This window comes from Ammodytes marinus (assembly GCF_949987685.1).
Source record: "Ammodytes marinus genome assembly, chromosome: 17".
Taxonomy (NCBI): Eukaryota; Metazoa; Chordata; class Actinopteri; order Uranoscopiformes; family Ammodytidae; genus Ammodytes; species Ammodytes marinus.
Window position 1 is genome coordinate 11,477,738 of NC_137221.1, and position 14,284 is coordinate 11,492,021.

Below are 14,284 nucleotides of genomic sequence, written 5' to 3' on the forward strand. Positions count from 1 at the left end.
AGTGGCTTGGCTTTTTCTCCGGCCCTTTTAAAACGTTCTTCACCATGTGGAAGGCGTTGTCAGCTGTCAAGTACGATGATAAAGCAAAATTGGCGCAATTAGAGTCTGACTGCCCGGGGGCCTCAACGGTGGTGCACTTAATGTTTTTTTTAAAACGTATTGTTCGTCTTTGATCAGCCAAGTCAAATGGGATTGGACTAAAAATCTGGGATAAAATAGTTTACTGTATACGTAAAAAAAGAAGTCTGGACATGTCGGACATAAATACGGACCGAAGTCTGTCTCAAATAGGTTCCAGTAAATGTTGCGGAATGCGCTTGGTTTGTAACGTTATTTGTCCTCCTGTCATTTTCCAGGTTGTTAAGCTGATGGTGGACTCTGACAACCGTGACTGAGGGAGAGACCTAAACCAGAACACCCCCCCCCCCCCAAAAAAAAAGACTGTACAGCAAGCAAGCGAAGGGGGCAAAGCCTGCATAACACTTCGTACACGGATCTACAACACACTTGATCAAACTGGAAAGCTGTATCGCCACAGCTGTTAAGCATAAGGAGGGTAGCAGCAAGCCCCAGAGGTAGCCGATCGCAAAGTGGAGTTAAAGACCTTTCTTAAACAAACGACAAAGAAGAAGAAGAAGAAGAAGTGAGAAGAAGGCCTTTTATGCTCTGATGTTCACAGAGCTGTGTGGAGTTGCTTGGACCTGATAAAGGAAACTGGAGGGATATTAGTTCGGGAGCCTGTGACACCTGGTTTCTGCTTCACATTAACCGTGTGGAGTTACAGTGGGGGGCCGGTAAAGCCTAAACTGTTGGACCGCTGCGGAGAAGTGGGTCCAGTCAGAGGGAGCTACCTTCAACAGAGCTGATGCCAAGGCCGAGAGTCAGCCATGATGTTTTTATAACCTGATGAACAGCAGAGGTAAGAAGACATAATATATGTTTTATTCCCAACCGCAATTTTTTTTTTAAACTCAATTTTATGGTTAATAACTTTATATATATATATACCCTCTACTTTCTCCATCATTGGGACTTATTTGAGAAAAAGGAAAACATTTTAATACCATGACAATGTAAGATAAAGTACAAATTAACTGTATAATTTATCATGCATTTTTTTAATTCTTATTTTTTTACTCTGCATGCTTTGGTAAAATGTAGTTATTAGAGGTGTAGTCGTATCGCTCCATATTGCATATACACATATTTATTTAATTTTTCAACATTTATATATTTTCAGTTATTCTTAATTATTAATATAAATTGTTAAATTTTATATGAGTAATTACTCTTTATTAACTTAACTTAAATTAATATTTTTTTTTACCACATTGGCATCTATATTCATCTTGCAGAATTAGTATTGACTTAAAAAACTCATTATTAAATCATTTTAGGCTACGAATAAACTTGATGCAATATTTGAGAGGATTTGTGTGTGTGTGTGTGTGTGTGTGTGCACGTCTTTGTGTGTGGGTGTTCTGGAGAGCATAGCAAAGTGACTCACATTTTTATTTAAACTTTAAAAAACAACGAGACAACAAAACTAGATTGCATCCGTTGTTTGGAGAAGAAAAAGGGGAAAAGTTGTGAGCGGCATCTCTGAGCCTCTCTTTAAAACATTTAAAAAACTCAACCGGCTTGTGTGTGGGGCTTATTGGATTAGCGTCACTGCCTTTAGCTAAAATGGGTGCAGCCAGCGAATAGTTTACTGAGACTAAATGACTGCTGATAACTGCAGACGTTTCATGCACAGCAACAACGGTACTCTGAAATAAAAGAAACTGGTCTTAGTCATCACTGTTGGAGGAAGTGACTGTGTGTTGCTACCCACATGATATGGTCTTCAGGTTAGGTTTTTTTGTTTTCTTGCGGAAAACAGTTTGATGATTGATGATTTATTTTTCATATTTTTTATCAGAACAACGATAAAAAAAATGTCTTTGACGTCATACGGTGATAGACTCTGAGCCAGACATTACCTGCTCCCCCCCTTCATATGCATTAAACCTCATTTAAGAAACACAGCTCATTATACATTATACTCTATAAAGTTTGGTGGCAGCAACTCGGTCAGGGCGAGATCATATTCTTAGAGCTTAATATCAAAATAATTGTTTGCAGCTGTTTCTTGTTCACAGTCACAGACATAACTGCTTTTGCAAATACTGCAAGCTTTTACTCAAATCGCCACAGTGTTATAGCACTGATACAAAAGCAGTGGTGTAAATTTTGCCAATCTGCTAGAATGGTGACAGCGATAGTGCGTTTGCAATTACAGTATGACGATGCTCACCTTTTTGCACCTGTAGAGCTTTATTTTGTCTGTGTTGTCTCAAGAAGCCAGTTTTTCTGTCGCCGCATACATTCATTGTATCGTATTCATTGAATTGGTAACAACACAGTTCATTGTAATACAGGAAATGCAAACGCATACAGTTGAGGTTATTATGTTATTATGCACAAACCAGCAGCGGTATGTGGCATAGGGTGCATGCATTATAGTAGCTGAGTATTGTATCGATTATGTCGGAATACTCTACACTTAATTGAGTTTTGCGGAATAGAAAAATCCAAAAATGTGTGCTGTGTGGGCAATTGTTTGTATGCGTGAAAGACAGAGCACATTTTAAAGTAAAGTAAGCAGTTGTGTTTGTTAAAAATAGTGTTGTGTAGAACAACATACTTTTTACCACACCGTATTATGCTGCATCAGGACTATTGTAAAACTGTGCTTGGAGACACACACACACACACACACACACACACACACACACACACACACACACACACACACACACACACACACACACACACACACACACACACACACACACACACACACACACACACACACACACACACACACACACACACACACACACACACACACACACACACACACACACACACACACACACACACACATACAAGTAATACAATTGCTGTGTTATCCTCCTGCACCTGTGTCACCACCACACACACTGAGGTGCACTTTGTTTCCTTTCTCTTTCTCTCACACACTCATGCACTTTTTTTTTTATCTTGCTGTCTCGAAAACAGACATGTATGGCAAGTATATGTATTAACCACAGTTACTCATCGTTGAGTCTAACAAATGAAACCAACAAACACAACAACAAACATAACATTTGCTCTAAATATATTGCTTTGGTGTTAGAAGTGGAATCTCATACTACTCCAGCTAAGCATGAAAATACTTTTTAGTGTAATTTGGGTGAACTGAGCCTTTATCGGCAAATACAGGGAGGTCCATATGCTTACTACTTTTTCGTGTGTGCTCCTTCCGGCTGTGTATTTTTATTTATGCCCGGCGTTATCTCAGTATGTTAGAGATGAATGATTAGTTCAGAGTATATGTACATATGAGGCCTTTTACGCAGGTGTGTGTGTGTGTGTGTGTGTGTGTGTGTGTGTGTGTGTGTGTGTGTGTGTGTGTATGTTTTTCATTATGTGGTGTGGTGGCTTTGCTTGGTGATGTTATTCAGCAGGGCGGATTGCTTTGAGCTGCTTGATGCTTTTAGCTGTGGTCTGTGTTTTTGTGCGTGTTTTTTAGTCTGACTGTTTCTACGTGTGTGTACGCTGGCACGCCTTCATCTGTGTATATGCACACATGTGCTCGTGTGCTTTTGTGTGCGTGCGCTGCGGTATTATGTGGTCTTTGATGTGCTAGTACAAGTCAGATTTGGCAGATTTTTAGAAAATTGAGGAATGTTGAGGAGAGACAATTCAGTCAGGCCCACAAGCAAGTTTGACTCTCATGCTAGTACACACACACACACACACACACACACACACACACACACACACACACACACACACACACACACACACACACAAGACTCGTGAGTTCATTTCTGTGATGTAGGCCCCTGCAAGTGAGTTTTGCTGCTATGAGGCAGTGAGTATTTATGTCTGTCAGTTAGGTCTCTCTTTCTTCTCTATGTCATCCTCTCCGTCTGTTTGTCTGTGTGTTTGGCCCTGGCTCTTCCTCAATTACATGACCACCAAACGTCATGTGTGAAAGTGTGTGAACGTACAACTGCAAGCTACCTGTTGACCTATTTGCACAGAATAGGTCAACAGGTAGTTTCTATTGTGTGTTAGGGGATGATCTCATCATTCTCTAACAGCCACATGTCCCACTTTTCATTCTCACACACACACACACACACACACACACACACACACACACACACACACACACACACACACACACACACACAACTGTGTCAGTGTTTCATTCTGTGTGTGTGTGTGTTTGCAGCACAGCAACAGATAGTCATTCATCATTCTGTACAGAGGTCATTAAACCTTTGCCCCTCTTGCGCTGACACACACGCACACAACAAGTTTTCCACCTTGTCACCCCAAAAGCCAAACAACGATTTATTCTAATTAGTGCCAATTAAGACTTATTAATTATGCAGACATAGATTAATAAAGGAGATGTCACCAGCTGTCATGACAATTAATGACCTAATTTGTTTGATTTTCAATGACCGAATTGTTTAAAGGGCATAGAATTAATCAAAGATCAAAGCGACAGGTGTGTGTGTGTGTGTGTGTGTGTGTGTGTGTGTGTGTGTGTGTGTGTGTCAGTGTGTCATCCTAAATAATATGGGTTTCTGTGTGAAGTTTGTGTCTGTTTACATTGCACTATAGTTATTTTTGAGACAGTACAGTAGACTTTATTTTGACATCTTTTTAACCATAATTTGTGTGTGTGTGTGTGTCTGAGGCATGTGTGGGACTATGTATATACTGTACATGACACTTTAACACAGTCAATTAATACTAAAAATAACCTGAGAAAACAGTTTTAGTCCGGTAAATACATTTGTTTTCCATTACCACCTCACTTAGCTAATGAAGAGCGTTTTGCCATTGTCTTCATACAGTATATTTGTCTGTGTGTGCACATTTGTGTAGGCTTCCCGAGCCATTAGACCTGCAATATGTGTCACTGCTTGTTCCCATAATAACGCGTGCTACGCCCATTCACCTCGAAAAATTAACCCTTTTGTTGCTTGTGAGCGAGGAGGCTAGCTGTTTGTTTTTCTTTGCATGCAGTGCATGTGTGTGTCTCTGTGCCTTGGTCTGGGTGTGTGAAGAAGAAGTGGGTTTGTGTGTGTTTTTTTGTTCAGTTTCGCTACAACATTGCGTTCTAGCCAAGTGAACAAGTGTTAACAAGCTCTGTGCAGACTGTATTTATTTAATCCATATGCTGGTGAACTATACAGCTGTGTGCTGCTCCTGGTATGTCTGGAAGGAAAAATCACTCTGCAGTCCCAGCCTTTGTCTGAGGTATAGATATTTTTTCTGCCAAGTCAGCTGGAATGCGGCCACTTATATTGACAAAAACTTGTATTGTGATGTTTTATTTGTTGTATTGCTTAAAGGAGCACTTTGCTGATAATTCATTTTTTCAAACCGTTTATTAGGATGACAGAGCTTGTGGTGGTTGTGTCACTGTAGCAACTGTCACCATTCATCTATATTTCCTGACATGATAGGAAGAGTTTGACCAAGATCAACCAACCTCCAAATATACATGGACACATTCCAAAACATGTTGTCAGAATCAGCATACATGTGTGAGTCATAGTCCTCACTGCTGAGCTGAGGAAAATGCTACCAAGACAGACAGACAGACAGACAGACAGGCTGCTGATTGTGCTAGTGCCAGTTTGGCAGCAGTAGCCTCACCACCTGAGTGGATAAAGACACAGCTGGAGTGGGCTGACAGGCTAGTAGTGGCTAGCGCTGGTTGCTTCAGCTAGCATCCAGCGCGCTCAGCTAAAGCAGCCAACAGAACCACTCACCATGAACCATACAAACAGCTATAGCTAGCTGGGGGCCGACAGATAGTTCCAACTGGTAGTTTATTTTTTATTTTTCAGGTCCAGGTGAACATCAAAGCCAAAGGCAAAAACGAGGCAGTCCACCATGCTGCAGTGCATTTCACAGTATGACCGCTGTGTTTGTTTGACTATGTTGCCAATGCCAGTGCAGGTTTCTTCTCTAGTTGAAATATCTTTCGACACTTTGCTTTATGCTTTTCTAAAATTGAATATAACCTTTTTTCTTTTCCTGCAGTGAAGTGGGGGGACATATTTCATTTTAAAATGTAATGTTACGGCCACCACCCTTCATGCAAATAAAACAAATACAAACTGTTTTGCTATACACATTTCTTAAAAAATAAGTATTTAACAAGAAATGTAACACATTGATGAGTGTGTGTTTGTGTAGAAAGAGAAGTATAGATTCACTTGACATGTGTAAACATTGACCTCTTTTGTATATTGGTTTATAAAATAAAATTCTTGTGTTTTTAATGCTAGCAATTTATCTGTATGTGCCATAAATTCATGTCAGCCTCCGGTCTTTCCAGGAGACAGTTAACCTGGAGATAGACAGTGTGTGTGTGAATACAACAATGCAACAAAAAGATCAGCAACTATTAGCTATTGTAAAACATAAAAGAACATCAATAAATCAAGGATCAAAAAGATAAATAGAATAACTGAAAACAAAAAACAATGATTTCACTAGCATATGGAACTCTTAACTTTCATACACTGCTATATAAACACTGCCCTCTTCTTATGAACCCAGTTTTAGCTCTTGGCGAGATGACTCACCGTTTTCTCTGTACCATGTCTTGACAGAAGTCTCTTATTTGGTCTTAACGAATCAGTGCCGAGTAAGTGGACCTGGAAAAATCGGACGTCTTTTGAATGTGGCTTGCTTTGAGTCCCTCAGTTACGTTTGACTTGCAATAACAAACACTGTTGAATTTGACTCCTGAATCCTCTCAGAGCCAATTGTCAGTAATAGAACATGAAACGTTCCATATCGTTAAGCCCATTGGAGGGCCCGCTGTGTCGCCAAACTAAGAGGGGAAACGGGGCATTGACTGATTGGCAGATACATTGATTAAACTACCATCACAGAAAATAAAGCAGGGACTGACATTTTTAGTTTTTCTCCTTAAAGGTGCACACAACAGTAACTTTTCAGGGAAACTTTTATAACCTTCAAACAGTGTTCCAGGGATCACATTTTCCTGTGAGGAAAGTTTGTTTATTCAGTCATGAGAGTATACCTAGTAGAAAATGTTCACTTCTCTGACACACCCAAAGTGACATAGTGCACCTTTAAAAGAACAACACAAAACATGCGTTACTTTTAGTTGCTTCTAACGTGTTGGCATCATACCATATTCATATAAATTCTAAGAGTGAGAGAGAGAGAGCACTGAATCTTTGAGAGTAAGAGTCCGGGAGAGAGAGATACAAGACTTGACTGTATCACCGCTGATCTCAAGGCAGACTTAATAAGGAGGTGTATGTGTGCTTTGTTTGCTTTGGCATGTGATTCTGCTCCATGCACTGCCGCCCTTGATGTTGTCATCTAGTGAAATTTGCCTCTCGACGACTTGCTTTTATGTGACTTCTTTATGTACATCCACTACAGTAAGTGAAGCAGTAAGTTGCTCAATTTGATTGGCACTAGACTTCCAATCTAGCTATGGGCTGGCTGTGTTGTTTTCCCGTCTGAGCAGATACAAATTTATATCTCATCGTAATTTCTCAGTCCATGTGAGCTATGGAAATAAATGCTAATGACGCTCGCTGTACCAATCTATCAACATAAGTCTTTATTTTTACTTTTATGTAATGACTGTACTAGCTAATAAACAATACATTTTCCAACCCACTGTTGAAAGTGAGTAGGTTAAATAGGAATAATGTCTCGGGCACGTTACAGTGTATATCTCACTCTTGACAGTCTAGAGTGAGTATTGTGAGCACAGCGTTTTGATGGACATGCCATTTAACTTAGTTTTCATTGTTATTTTTGAGCGCACCCTTGCTTGCTGCCAAATGGGATAAATCTAAGCCGTCATATTAGCCTGTTTAACCAGGAAGACCTCAATTGTGTGGTGCTGTAGAGTTCCAGCTACTCCCAGACATCTGCCCCAGCTGCCCAACACACTGGATTTAAAAGCGCCTCTGTTTGACTATTAAGTACAACACCTACTTTTAGACTGGGGGGAAATAACTAACCTCTCTAATGGATAAGTGCCTTAGAATGCTTAATGCTTGAGCCTCTTCGTGTGCAATGCATGCGTGTGTGGTTGGTTTGAACGAGCACGCGTATTTGGTAATCTCCATGGCAGGTTCCTTGCCATTAGTACTCTACTGAACAAGGCCGCAATTCATTCGGCAGGTTTAACTGACTAGTGTGTGCGTGTGTGCGTGTGTGCGTGTCTGTGTGAGAGCGAGAGAGAGAGAGAGAGAGAGAGAATATGTATGTGTGTGTGGCTGTGCGGCAGGTTTGTAAGTGCAGAGTGTGTGTTGTTTCTAGAGAATTGTTTCCGTGCGCCTGTCTGCACCATATGGCCCAATGTGGAAAAAGGCCCCTTAAGGGGGGTGTGTGTGTGTGTGTGTGTGTGTGTGTGTGTGTGTGTGTGTGTGTGTGTGTGTGTGTGTGTGTGTGTGTGTGTGTGTGTGTGTGTGTGTGTGTGTGTGTGTGTGTGTGTGTGTGTGTGTGTGTGTGTGTGTGTGTGTGTGTGTGTGTGTGTGTGTGTGTGTGTGTGTGTGTGTGTGTGTGTGTGTGTGTGTGTACAGCGGCTGGTCTGCTCAGGATGAAGCTGTAAAAACAAAGAAGGTCTTGAGAAAAGGAGAAAAAAAGGCTACATAAGAGTACTGATGTCAAATACTACACCATTCTCTCTCTCTCTCTCTCTCTCTCTCTCTCTCTCTGTCTCTCTCTTATTTAGTCTAATTTGATCTCCTTACATTGATTTTATTTTCTCTCCCTGTTCTGTCGTTTTTAGGTTTGGGACTCAAGTATCTGTATATCTATTAGGTGTCATCATCATCAAATCTTAAATGGTATTGCACACCAACGATCACTTTCCCTTTTTACTGCATTTATTTCTCTCTTTTCAGCATCTGTGTTTCGCCACTCTAATCATTTTAATAATTTTTTTTGTATTGTTCTTAAATAGCTGAGAATAACTTTATCACCCCCCTCCCTCCAGTAATCACTTTCTTTTCTCATCTTGTTTTTAATTTGTCTGTTTTGTTTTTCCCTCGTCGTTTATTTTGTCTAATTGGCGTAAACCTCAGGGCTGTGGTAATGACTTCTGAGGTTAACAAGCTTCTGCTAACAATCACTCACTCATTTGCGTGCGCACACTTGCAAACTCGCACCTATGCACACGCACACACTCCTGCTAGCATGCACACTACATGAACTCTCCAGCAAGGATATATACAGTGCACCCGGATGTAAGCGTGTATATACTTACAGACGGGCACATTCACGCAGGGATGTACACACACACACACACTCACACGATACACGTGCACACATACATATTTTTGAGAGTGCCTTACGAAATCTGCAAGCATTGACATTATCGCAAGAACTCTGTCACGTTTGATTCATGAAGCTTGTTTACAGCTTCACTTTGAGTGTTGGATGTGAAGTTGGCACATTTGCAAGTGGGGAAAAATGCCAATTTGACTATGTTGTGACCTTTTCATAAATAATGGTTGCTAGCTTTTTCTTGTGGAGAAATGAAGTCTTCTACTTTTCATTCTGGAGAGCAAATATCACTTTATTGTTCATCTTAAAATCATGGAAGAATAGAAAGCTTGATTAAGAAAGCAGGACAGGTGCTACCAACTTTTACCAACTTTTAAAAAGTAAAATTACTCACAAGGCAAACTCACTCACTCACTCACTCACTCACTCACTCACTCACTCACTCACTCACTCACTCACTCACTCACTCACTCACTCACTCACTCACTCACTCACTCACTCACTCACTCACTCACTCACTCACTCACTCACTCACTCACTCACTCACAAATGTATATTATACACACACTATTCACAGCCCCGCACACACATTCCAGCACAACATCTCAAGTCCCATTGTGTACGTGCAGCGTTTTAAATGGCTGCCATTAAAAAGTTTGTCCGAAAGCATGCTTCATTATTCCCTTTATTTTAGGATTCACCGCATTCTGCTGCTCTCTATGCCGTCTGACTATTCATAAAAAGTGAATTACATGGTCATGTAATCACACAACGGTGTGAAACATTCTCTGAGATGCTATGCTAGCAACAGGTGGTCGCTAAAGATTAGACTGTTTAGAAAAATGGGAGTATTGAAGTATTTAGGGCCATCCACCATGCCGGGCTGAAGATTTCTCTAAGACAAAGCTGAAATAATTCAGCTCATTTGTCGCAAACAAAAATTAATAGGATTTTAAATAAAAAAAAGTCTAGGAGATTTCTTTGTTTCTATGTTGAGGATGTGATTGTATGCAGTGTATGATTGCATTGTTTTCCACTTGGATATTATCAAAAGTAAACCTGGCGGCCTCTGTGAGCGTTGCTTTTCTCATTAAAAAGTTATGATGCCATTTAAGCATGGAGCCCTGGAGTGACCTAGTGACACAGGTGTCCAGTTAAATCCAATGGGTCAGTCTTTTCAAAACTTGGTGTGTTGTTATCGCACGTTCGGGAACAGATTAAGAACATTGCACGTATAGCTTTGAGATGCTAAATTCCTCTTAAGCTTTAATGATGACTGAAATCAGACTTGAGCCTCGTCGACTGCAGTCTCCTGCTAGTTCCCCTGGTGTGAACTCTGCTTTAATCTCTCTCTCTCTCTCTCTCTCCCTCTCTCTGGTATCTTGATATGGTCTGTGTTCTGCTGTGCCTTATAAACATTTACATTTCTGCTTTCAAGTGCTGTTTATATATGGCTCTTATCTGCTATCTTACACACACACACACACACATACACACACACGCACACACGCAAACACATTCAGACAGGGACAGACGGTGAATCAAACCTTTAGTCGTCCCGACATCAACACTGTTGCTATGTCCATAATAGGACAGGAGGAGAGAAAGAGAGAGAGGGGAAGGCAGTAAGAGAAAAGAGTGCCACATAGACAGAAGGAGGAGGGGGAGGGGGGGGCAGATCATTTGCCACCAGAGTGTTTTGTGGTGAGTTGAGGTGAGGCGTTGAACTTTGGTGACTTTAGCTCTTGGGCCGTTTCATGTGATAGTCCATTGATGCCTCAGTAGTGAGATCCCCCCCTGTCAGATTGCAGCCTACCTAACACAACTGCCCCCTGGGACTTGTAGGGGATACAGTGTATGCTCAAGGACACTTTACACAGGGGAGATAACCTGATTGAAGGATGCTTAAGTCTTTAGTCACTCTGGCTTTTTGTGCTTGAACGCTGCCCCCCTATCTTGATAAACATTTGACAGGTTTCTATTGGGAAAAAAGACACTACACTTCACTCTCCACAGGGCAGCAAAGAAATAAAGTTATCAGTGTTGTACGCCATCTATGCAGGTGGTTAAGTCATTCTTTTTTTGGCTTCAGCTTTTCAATTGTGAGCTTTTTCTTTTTTCTATAATTGAAAAAGTGAATACATATTGACTGTCGTCACCTGGTTTTTCCTCCATTATTAATGGACACTGAAAAGGATTTTAAGTTACAGCCCTATTCTGATTTGTTTTTCAAAGGCCTAAAAAAGTGAGATAATGTTCTGCACCATGTTCACCATCTTAGATTAGCATGTTAGCAGGCCAACATTAGCTTTTTAGCAATTAACACAAAGTCAAGCTGAGGTTGCTGATGGTATTTCGTCACAATCAAAAGAGTTGGACACATTGTAGTGGTTACGTGGGGCCTGAATGTGTGCAGCAAATTGTATGGCAATCCGTCCTGCAGATAAGTACTTCACTCAAAACCACAAATGTCAACATAGTGTTGTCGCTTAAGGAAAGGTCATTGGGATTGGACCTCTGGGGGCCTTGGATGTATATACACAAGTTAATGGCAGTCCATCCAGTAGTTGGATGGAATGGCATTTCCAAATGTTTGCTGAATAGATAAACATAGATTTTCTGGAGCGAAAAACATTCATATTTTTACGCTTTCCTCTCTTGTTATTCGTCTCACAATTCTCAGTTTGAAAACCCTACTGTTTTTAAGGATCAAGTTATAGGGTTCAGCTTCTAATATTACAACCTCCAGAAGCGTTCCACTGAGCTGATCCTGACCTTTGAGCTCTGGGAAGAGACGGCTCCATTACAGAGATCAGTGGACAGATCACAACATCAGACAGGAATACTTTTCATTTGAAACACCTAGTGGCGCGTTGTCAGACAGGCTGGGGAAATCAATATGTTTGTTGTTAACTCAATTCGACAGCGCTAACCGTTTTCTTTTTTTATTGAGGATACTTGAATTTATTGCTTCCTTGGAGATGTGCCATGAGTGGTGGAAGGGTGATGGAGCAAGAAGGACCTGTGGAAAAGGAGAGGGATTGATAGAAAAAAAAGACTTGTTACAGTAAAAAAGTTTGGTGAGAGAGCACAGAGGGGTAATGAAGAGAGAGAGAAAGAGAGAGAGAGAAAGAAAGAGAGAAAGAGAGAGAAAGAGAGCGAGAGAGAGGAGGAAGTGACACATAGGTGGAAAGAATCTCATCCCTGCTCCTGTCTCACACTGACTTTCTCTTTCTTGGTCTCCGACACACACACACACACACACACACACACACACACACACACACACACACACACACACACACACACACACACACACACACACACACACACACACACACACACACACACACACACACACACACACACACACACACACACACACACACACACACATGCTGAAGGGTAATTGAACACTTAATAGCTACTTATCTGCCCAAAGATGTTCAAAGCAAAGATTCTTGGATTGTGCGTGGGTGTGTGTGTGTGTGCAAACATGTGCGTGTGCTGTCTGATTCTTATCACACCGTTTGACTCGGAGCTGCTTTTAAGGCAATGAATTCACATCTCTCTCGCTCTCTCGATCTCCCCGTCGGGCTGTCTTTCTAAATCTGAATCTCTCTCCCAGCGTCTTTCTCTCTCTCTCCCTCTCCCACCCCCCCCCGCCCCCCACATATCCTTCCCCAATAACATGCAGGGCTGCAGGTCTGACAGGTTGAAAGAAGCTAACAAATAACAACTTTGCAAACAAGGAGAGGGGGAGTTGATATTCTCCCCATCTCTTTGTTGGGTAACAGTGTACGGTCCGTCAAGCGTTTGACAGATCTGCTTGAACTTTAGGATTTTACCCGTTGCGTAAAATAAACCCCCATGGAGATTAAACAAAAAATTCTGAATTGTCAAGTTGTTGGCTGAGTTTATTTTGCCTTTGCATGCCTTGCAAGTTTTGGCAATGCGTTGCCACAATTGCGGTTTTGTCATGTTTGACTCATGCATAACCGGAGTGTAATGGGGCACGGACAGACATTAAGCACAAGGCAGCAGGTGATGATTGACAGCAGGAGAGATAGCCCAGAGGCAGATCCAGGAACAGCCACAGTCGTACCTCTGCTTAATTTCCCCCATTGATGCCTATGTAGATTTGACATACGACAATACACTATCTGTGGTTTGGCCCCGGGGCTTGCGAAACATTTTGTAACATGCAGAAGGCACTTTCAGCTGTCAATTGCACTCGAAATTGGAAAATGGAAGAGAGCATCAGCAAGCACCACATGGAGGACATGCCGTTTTTTTTTCATCAGCTGAATGGATCAGAGAGAGATTAGAGAGAAGAATAAAAGAAGACGAAAATAAAGGAACGGCTTGGGTAAAAAATAACAGATGAAAGGATTTAGGGTGTAGCTATGTGACAGCTACATAGATTTGAGTGCTAAACGCTGTGTGTGTGTGTGTGTGTGTGTGTGTGTGTGTGTGTGTGTGTGTGTGTGTGTGTGTGTGTGTGTGTGTGTGTGTGTGTGTGTGTGTGTGTGTGTGTGTGTGTGTGTGTGTGTGTGTGTGTGTGTGTGTGTGTGTGTGTGTGTGTGTGTGTGTGTGTGTGTGTGTGTGTGTGTGTGTGTGTGTGTGTGTGTGTGTGTGTGTGCACGTCCATGCTTGTATTTGTGTCTATCTGTGGATTTTTTTTTTAGGGTGTACCAGCAGCAGTTAGATGGGTGTGAGAACTAAAAGATTACATGCCTTGGCACTTATTACTGATCCACACCTCAATCTCCTGTTGATCTTTGACCGACTTAAAGGTGTCGTGATGTGGTCTAGGCTCACGTGTCTTTATCCTCAGCACGCACACTTGAAAGAGGCTGATAAGTTCTGACAGAACAGGCAAGATGGGTGTGTTAAGCTTTGTCTTATTCCAACGCGA

The 14,284-nt window shown here is 41.5% G+C and overlaps 1 protein-coding gene across 1 annotated transcript in view; it reads left to right on the plus strand.

Moving 5' to 3' along the window:
* Nucleotides 1-451: 451 nt before the first annotated feature.
* The window catches only part of trps1 (trichorhinophalangeal syndrome I), a 95,041-nt gene continuing 81,208 nt past the window's right edge, over nucleotides 452-14,284 (plus strand). The window contains exon 1 of the mRNA XM_080045593.1: nucleotides 452-919. Within this exon, the coding sequence (XP_079901719.1) occupies nucleotides 907-919 (13 nt within the window). The 5' untranslated portion in view covers nucleotides 452-906. The remainder of the gene's footprint in view (nucleotides 920-14,284) is intronic.